The sequence below is a fragment of the Lipotes vexillifer genome, unplaced genomic scaffold, assembly GCF_000442215.2.
Source record: "Lipotes vexillifer unplaced genomic scaffold, Lipotes_vexillifer_v1.1 scaffold404, whole genome shotgun sequence".
In the NCBI taxonomy this organism is placed as follows: Eukaryota; Metazoa; Chordata; class Mammalia; order Artiodactyla; family Lipotidae; genus Lipotes; species Lipotes vexillifer.
Window position 1 is genome coordinate 165,923 of NW_006777380.1, and position 9,500 is coordinate 175,422.

General features: G+C 38.7%; 1 protein-coding gene across 1 annotated transcript in view; it reads left to right on the plus strand.

The window, feature by feature from the left end:
• TXK (TXK tyrosine kinase) overlaps nucleotides 1–9,500 on the plus strand; it is a 48,623-nt gene that overhangs the window by 28,769 nt on the left and 10,354 nt on the right. The window contains exon 10 of the mRNA XM_007450967.1: nucleotides 9,139–9,355. Coding sequence (XP_007451029.1) covers nucleotides 9,139–9,355 — 217 coding nt within the window. The remainder of the gene's footprint in view (nucleotides 1–9,138; nucleotides 9,356–9,500) is intronic.

The following is a 9,500-nucleotide window of genomic DNA, read 5'->3' on the forward strand; positions in this document are numbered from 1 at the left end:
ACTATCAAACTATTCTTTCCATCCACTTAGAATAAAATGAATTCTGAGAGAAGTTAATGATAAACACAACTTTCCAGTGGTATCAGTTTCTCAAAGATGTTTTTGTGCCCCTTGGTTACCCTACTGGCCTTTTCTCCCTGATACTACCTGCATCAGACCAAGGTTTTCCTGCATCTAAAGGACAGACAAAAATTATATTCCTGTGTATTGGATTAAATAGGTATGATAAGAAAAGAATGAAGGGGAGACATATGATTCAGGGAAAGTTGAAGTCATACTAGAATCCCTATCAAAAAAGAAAGAATTAGAATTTAAATCCCCCTTCTGAGATGTTTAAATATATGCATCTAGGGACTTCCCTGGCAGTCCAGTGGTTAAGATTCCATACTCCCAATGCAGGGAGCACGGGTTTGATCCCTGGTCGGGGAACTAAGATCCCACATGCCGCATGCCGTGGCCAAAAATTAAAATAAATAAATACATGCATCTCATAAAGGCAGTTTAAACTTTGGGGGAAAAGGTATCACTTTTACTTCAAATATCATAATACATTGTTAGGATCCCTTTTGCTAAACTACAGTTCTTTTTATTTGAATGTTTGGGTTGTTGCTCTCTGGTTACTTGAGTGTCTGAGTGGAGTGTGGAGAAGAGAAATAGTTCCTGGCAATTTATGGAGGCAGGAATGAGGCTACATGCTTATTTTTAAGTCATTTCAGATGGACATAATGTGTTCTTGGGTTGATTTTTTTTCCTGATTTTTTTTTTTTTTTTTTTTTGCGGGATGCAGGCCTCTCACTGTTGTGGCCTCTCCTGTTGCGGAGCACAGGCTCCAGACGCACAGGCTCAGCGGCCATGGCTCACGGGCCCAGCCACTCCGCAGCATGTGGGATCTTCCCGGACCGGGGCACGAGCCCGTGTCCCCTGCATCGGCAGGCGGACTCTCAACCACTGCGCCACCAGGGAAGCCCTTTTCCTGATATTTTGATAGCGAGGCAGGAAAAGTCCCATTCTAATGTCCTTTTGCAAATACATTCATCTTTAAAAAGTTAAATAGCTGACATACATTGGGCTCTATCTGCCAAGAATATACAGCTTGGCATATTACCTTCCTTTTTGTAAGCATACAGCTTAAATGTCACCTCTACCAGGAGATCTCCCCTGTCTACCCTGTTTAATTGGCAGTCCCACCCCCAAATGCTTTCTGTTGTATCACCTTGTATTAGTTCCATGAAAGCACTTGTCATTACTCCCAAGCTTCACATGTATTTGTTTTGTTTCTCCCTCAGTAGAACGTAAGCTCCATGATAATGGGACCTTATTTATCTCTCTTCTACAACCGGGTGAGTGCTTAAAATAATGGCTAGCATGTAGTTGGTGTTCAACAAATATTTGTGGATTATTGAATGAGTTAATGAATCCTCACCACACTTCTATGAGGTAGGTTCTATTAAGACCCCAATTTTAGAGATTGGTTCAAGATAGCGGAGTAGAAGGACGTGTGCTCACTCCCTCTTGCGAGAGCCTCGGAATCACTGCTGACTGCTGAACAGTCGTCTACAGGAAGACACTGGAACTCACCAAAAAAGATACCACACATCCAAAGACAAAGGAGAAACCACAATAAGACAGTAGGAGGGCACAATCACAATAAAATCAAATCCCATAACTGCTGGGTGGGTGACTCACAAACTGGAGAACACTTATACCACAGAAGTTCACCCACTGGAGAGAAGGTTCTGAGCTCCATGTCAGGCTTCCAACCTGGGGATCCGGCAACGGGAGGAGGAATTCCTAGAGAATCAGATTTTGAAGGAATTTGATTGCAGGACTTTGACAGGACTTGGGGAAACAGAGACTCCACTATTGGAGGGCACACACAAAGTAGTGTGTGCACTGGAACCCAGGGGAAGGAGCAGTGACCCCATAGGAGACTGAACCAGACTTACCTGCTAGTGTTGGAGGGTCTCCTGCAGAGGTGGGGGATGGCTGTGTCTCACCATGAGGACAAGGACACTGGCAGCAGAAGTTTTGGGAAGTACTCCTTGGCATGAGCCTTCCCAGAGTCCGCCATTAGCCCCACAAAAGAGCTGGGTAGGCTCCCTTTGGGTCGCCTCAGGCCAGACAACCAACAGGGAGGCAACCCAGTCCTACCCATCAGCAGACAAGCAGATTAAAGTTTTACTGAGCTCTGCCCACCAGAGCAACACCCAGCTCTACGGACCACCAGTCCCTCCCATCAGGAAACTTGCACAAGCCCCTTAGATGGCCTCATCCACCAGAGGGCAGACAGCAAAGCAAGCAGAGCTACAATCCTGCAGCCTGTGGAACAAAAACCACATTTACAGTAAGACAGACAAGATGAAAAGGCAGAGGGCTATGTACCAGATGAAGGAACAAGATAAATCCCCAGAAAAACAACTAAATGAAGTGGAGATAGGAAACCTTCTAGAAAAAGGATTCAGAATAATGATAGTGAAGATGATCCAGGACCTCGGAAAAAGAATGGAGGCAAAGATCGAGAAGATGCAAGAAATGTTTAACAAAGACCTAGAAGAATTAAAGAACAAGCACCTAGAAGAATTAAAGAACAAACAAACAGAGATGAACAGTACAATAACTGAAATGAAAAATACACTAGAAGGAATCAGTAGCAGAATAACTGAGGCAGAAGAACGGATAAGTGACCTGGAAGACAGAATGGTGGAATTCACTGCCGCAGAACAGAATAAAGAAAAAAGAGTGAAAAGAAATGAAGACAGCCTAAGAGACCTCTGGGACAACATTAAATGCAGCGACATTTGCATTATAGGGGTCCCAGAAGGAGAAGAGAGAGAGAAAGGACCTGAGAAAATATTTGAAGAGATTATAGTCAAAAACTTTCCTAACATGGGAAAGGAAATAGCCACCCAAATCCAGGAAGGGCAGAGAGTCCCAGGCAGGATAAACCCAAAGAGAAACATGCCGAGACACATAGTAATCAAATGGACAAAAATTAAGAAAGCAAGAAAAATTATTGAAAACAACGAGGGAAAAATGACAACATACAAGGGAACTCCCATAAGGTTAACAGCTGATTTCTCAGCAGAAACTCTACAAGCCAGAGGGAGTGGCATGATATATTTAAAGTGATGAAAGAGAAGAACCTACAACCAAGATTACTCTACCCGGCAAGGATCTCATTCAGATTCGACGGAGAAATCAAAAGCTTTACAGACAAGCAAAAGCTAAGAGAATTCAGCACCACCAAACCAGCTCTACAACAAATGCTAAAGGAACTTCTCTAAGTGGGAAACACAAAAGAAGAAAAGAACTACAAAAACAAACCCAAAACAATTAAGAAAATTGTTATAGGAACATACATATTGATAATTACTTTAAACGTGAATGAATTAAATGCTCCAACCAAAAGACACAGGCTCGCTGAATGGGTACAAAAACAAGACCCATCTATATGCTGTCTACAAGAGACCCACTTCAGACCTAGGGACACATACAGACTGAAAGTGAGGGGATGGAAAAAGATATTCCATGCAAATGGAAATCAAAAGAAAGCTGGAGTAGCAATCCTCATATTAGATAAAGTAGACTTTAAAATAAAGAATGTTACAAGAGACAAGGAAGGACACTACATAATGATCAAGGGATCAATCCAAGAAGAAGATACAACAATTATAAATATATATGCACCCAACATAGGAGCACCTCAATATATAAGGCAACTGCTAACAGCTATAAAAGCGGAAATCAACAGTAACACAATAATATTGGGGGACTTTAACACCTCACTTTCACCAATGGACAGATCATCCAAACAGAAAATTAATAAGGAAACACAAGCTTTAAATGACACTATAGACGAGATAGATTTAATTGATATTTATAGGACATTCCATCCCAAAACAGCAGATTACACTTTCTTCTCCAGTGCACACGGAACATTCTCCAGGATAGATCACATCTTGGGTCACAAATCAAGCCTCAGTAAATTTAAGAAAATTGAAATCATATCAAGCATCTCTTCTGACCACAATGCTATGAGATTAGAAATCAATTATGGGGGAAAAAACGTAAAAAACACAAACACATGGAGGCTAAATAATTCTTTACTAAATAACCAAGAAATTACTGAAGAAATCAAAGAGGGAATAAAAAATACTTAGAGACAAATGACAATGAAAACACGATGATCCAAAATGTATGGGATGCAGCAAAAGCAGTTGTAAGAGGGAAGTTTATAGCAATGCAAACCTATCTCAAGAAAGAAGAAAAATCTCAAACAATGTAAACTTACACCTAAAGGAACTAGACGAAGAAGAACAAACAAAACCCAAAGTTAGTAGAAGGAAAGAAATCATAAAGATCAGAGCAGAAATAAATGAAATAGAAAAAAAAGAAAACTATAGCAAAGATCAATAAAGCTAAAAGCTGGTTCTTTGAGAAGATAAACAAATTGATAAACCATTAGGCAGACTCATCAAGAAAAAGAGGGAGAGGACTCAAATCAATAAAATTAGAAATGTAAAAGGAGAAGTTATAACAGACACTGCTGAAATATAAAGCATCCTAAGAGACTACTACAAGCAACTCTATGCCAATAAAATGGACAACCTGGAAGAAGTGGACAAATTCTTAGAAAGGTTTAACCTTCCAAGACTGAACCAGGAAGAAATAGAAAATATGAACAGACCAATCACAAGTAATGAAATTGAAGCTGTGATTGAAAATCTTCCAAGAAACAAAAGTCCAGGACCAGATAGCTTCACAGGTGAATTCTATAAAACATTTAGAGAAGAGCTAACACACATCCTTCTAAACTCTTCCAAAAAATTGCACGGGAAGGAATACTCCCAAACTCATTCGATGAGGCCACCATCACACTGATACCAAAACCAGACAAAGATACTCCAAAAAAAGAAAATTACAGACCAATATCACTGTTGACTATAGATGCAAAATTCCTCAACAAAATACTAGCAGACAGAATCCAGCAACACATTAAAAGGATCATACACCATGATCAAGTGGGATTTATCCCAGGGATGCAAGGATTCTTCAATATACGCAAATCAATCCATGTGCTACACCATATTAACAAATTGAAGAAGAAAAACCATATGATCATCTCAACAGATGCAGAAAAAGCTTTTGACAAAAGTCAACACCCATTTATGATAAAAACTCTCCAGAAAGTGGGCATAGAGGGAAACTACCTCAACATAATAAAGGCCATATATGACAAACCCACAGCAAACATCATTCTCAATGGTGAAAAGCTGAAAGCATTTCCTCTGAGATCAGGAAAAAGACAAGGATGTCCACTCTTGCCACTATTATTCAACATAGTTTTGGAAGTCCTAGCCACGGCAATCAGAGAAGAAAAAGAAATAAAGGGAATACAAATTGGAAAAGAAGAAGTAAAACAGTCACTGTTTGCAGATGACATGATACTATACATAGAGAATCCTAAAGATGCTGCCAGAAAACTACTAGAGCTAATCAATGAATTTGGTAAAGTTGCAGGATACAAAATTAATGCACAGAAATCTCTTGCATTCCTATACACTAATGATGAAAAATCTGAAAGAGAAATTAAGGAAACACTCCCATTTACCACTGCAATAAAAAGAATAAAATACCTAGGCATAAACCTACCTAGGGAGACAGAAGACCTGTATGCAGAAAATTATAAGACACTGATGAAAGAAATTAAAGATGTTACCAACAGATGGAGAGATATACCATGATCTCGGATTGGAAGAATCAGTATTGTGAAAATGACTATTCTATCCATAGCAATCTACAGATTCAATGCCATCCCTCTCAAATTACCAATGGCATTTTTTACAGAACTAGAACAAAACAATCTTAAAATTTGTATGGAGACACAAAAGACGCCATATTGCCAAAGCAGTCTTGAGGGAAAAAAACAGAGCTGGAGGAATCAGACTCCCTGGCTTCAGATTATACTACAAAGCTACAGTAATCAAGACAATATGGTACTGACACAAAAACAGAAACATAGATCAATGGAACAGGATAGAAAGCCCAGAAATAAACACACACACTTAGGGTCAACTAATCTATGACATAGGAGGCAAGGATATACAATGGAGAAAAGGCAGTCCTTACAATAAGTGGTGCTGGGAAACTGGACAGCTCCATGTAAAAGAATGAAATTAGAACACTCCCTAACACCATACAGAAGAATAAACTCAAAATGTATAGAGGCCTAAATGTAGGACCAGACACTATAAAACTCTTCGAGGAAAACATAGGAAGAACACTCTTTGACATAAATCACAGCCAGATCTTTTTTGATCCACCTCCTAGAGTAATGGAAATAAAAACAAAAATAAACAAATGGACCTAATGAAACTTCAAAGCTTTTGTACAGCAAAGAAAACTACAAGCAAGACAAAAAGACAACCCTTAAAATAGGAGAAAATATTTGCAAATGTATCAACGGACAAAGGATTAATCTCCAAAATATATAAACAGCTCATGCAGCTCAATATTAAAAAAACAAACAACCCAATCCAAAAATGGGCAGAAGACCTAAAGAGACATTTCTCCAAAGAAGACATACAGATGGCCAAGAAGCACATGAAAAGCTGCTCAACATTACCAATTATTAGAGAAATGCAAGTCAGAACTACAATGAGGTATCACCTCACAGCAGTTAGAATGGGCATCATCAGAAAATCTACAAACAGCAAATGCTAGAGAGGGTGTGGAGAAAAGGGAACCCTCTTGCACTGTTGGTGGGAATGTAAATTGATACAGGCACTATGGAGAACAGTATGGAGGTTGCTTAAAAACTAAAAATCGAATTACCACATGACCCACCAATCCCACTCCTGGGCATGTACCCAAAGAAAAAATAATTCAAACAGACACATGCACCCCAATGTTCATTGCAGCCCTATTTACAATAGCCAGGTCATGGAAGCAACCTAAATGCCCTCTGACAGATGAATGGTAAAGAAGATGTGGTACATATATACAATGGAATATTACTCAGCCATAAAAAGGAATGAAATTGGGTTATTTGTAGAGATGTGGATGAATCTAGAGGCTCATAGAGAGTGAAGTAAGTGAGCAAGAGAAAAACAAATATTGTATATTAACGCATATATGTGGAACCTAGAAAAATGGTACAGATGACCAGTTTGTAGGGCAGAAGTAGAGACACAGATGTAGAGAACAAACGTATGGACACCAAGGGGGAAAAGTGGCTGGTGGTGGTGGTGGTGGTGGTGTGATGAATTGGGTGACTGGGATTAACATGTATACACTAATATGTATAAAATGGATGACTAATAACCTGCTGTATAAAAAAATAACTTAATTTAAAAAAAGAAAAAAAAGACCCCAATTTTATACATGATAATAAGGAGATTTTGAAAACTTATGTAATTTGCCCACAGTTCCTCAACAGAACATTGGTAGTGTCTAATTGTAACCAAAACTGTGAACTGTCTGGGTACAAAGTCCATAGTCTTAGCTAACATAATAATCAACAAATATTTATTGGGCAACTACTATATGCCAGATCTTATAGTAGGGGCCAAAATTGTCATCCCGTGTAGTTTTTCCAGTGCACTAGCAGAGTAACTTCAAATCTCTACTGTGTTCTTAATTACCATATTTTAGAATATAACCTAAATTGGGGGCCTGTACTCATGGTGTTTCCAGAGTACCTGCTAAAAGATTATTTAGGAAAATGAAAGAAAACCAGTCTTTTTTTCAGCCCATAAATTTCTACTAAAATTAAAAATTTTATCTTTATATTTTTACCATGGTTTATACTTTTTATAATACGTTCACATTCATTATCTCATTTAATATTCACTGGAAGAAAGAAGGACAGGTTTTATTATCCTTATTTTACATGTGAAAAAACTGAGGCTTAGAAATTTTAAATAAGTTGCTTCTGGTCATGCATCAATAGGAGATAAAACAACTTGAATTCAGCTCTTTTGTTTAGGAGCATGACATTTTCTTTAAGTTATTATAACACTGCATTCCTTTTAAAGGATCCTTTATTTTAGTTGATTAACTACGGGTTTAAGTCTCTGGATGTAGCTTATTAGTAGCAGTGCATATAGGAAAATATGTGAACTAATTACATTTATAATAGTAAAAATATATAAGTAATTCTAATTTCTCTAAAAACTGAATACTATAGTCGAGAAGAAACAATAAACTTTTGAAGTATAAATGACTAAAAAGATTATTTTAGGGGGCTTCCCTGGTGGCGCAGTGGTTAAGAATCTGCCTGCCAATGCAGGGGACATGGGTTCGAGCCCTGGCTGGGAAGATCCCACATGCCACGGAGCATCGAAGCCCATGCGCCACAACTACTCAGCCTGCGCCCTACAGCCCGCGAGCCACAACTACTGAAGCTAGGGCGCCTAGAGCCCGTGCTCTGCAACAAGAGAAGCCACCGCAATGAGAAGCCCACGCACAACAACGAAGAGTAGCCCCTGTTCGCCACAACTAGATAAAGCCCGTGTGCAGCAACGAAGACCCAACACAGCCAAAAATAAATTAAAAAAAAAAAAAGATTATTTTAGTGTGTGTACTTTATCAGGCAGTATTTGAGCACTTGTGTGTGTGTGTGTGTGTGTGTGTGTGTGTGTGATTACTAAATACAGAGAAGGGTTTCACGTTGGTAAATGTTTTTCAGTCTTCAACTTAATCTAAAAATTTCCTTTAAATGCCTTTATTCTTTAGAATTTAATATTCTTTTTTAATGCATATCAATTACTCTTTCCTCCCTCCTGTCCAGAATTTTTTGTCTAAGCAGCTGCAGTTGGGGAGGTTGAAACTCAGGGTTCAGAAACTGGGCAAGGAGCAGCGGTACAGAGGAAGCAAAAGGCTTACAAAATGGAAAAGAGAAAAGCAGAACATGGGGCATGTACTATTCTGTATGTACAGTGACAGGAAGGACTGCATAAACTCTCAACCCCACTTTCTCAGCACATAAAGTAGAAAGGAAACTGTTCTTTCTCTGTGGTTGGGTTAATTTTAATCGTAGCTTGATGATGAACATTATATGGAACTAGTAAATATCACCAGTTGATTTCAAACACTTCAGAATGCAAAAACGATTCGGGTCTGTGTTTTTTTCAACAGGAAGTTATCTCATTCAAGGCTCGTTCAGCTTTATGGAGTGTGTATACAGCAGAAGCCCCTTTATATTGTGACGGAGTTTATGGAAAATGGCTGCCTGCTTAACTATCTCAGAGAGAGGAAAGGAAAACTTAGGAAGGAGATGCTACTGAGTGCATGTCAAGATATCTGTGAAGGAATGGAGTATCTGGAGAGAAACTGCTTTATCCACAGGGATTTAGTAAGTACGGTGCAAATTTACTGATTATGTGTATATTATACTTGTATTCAGAAGGACATGATAAGTTAGGACTTTCAATACTTTGAATAATGCATTCTTTGACTTAATTTTTATTTTTTATTATTATTTCCCCCCCCCCCCCCCC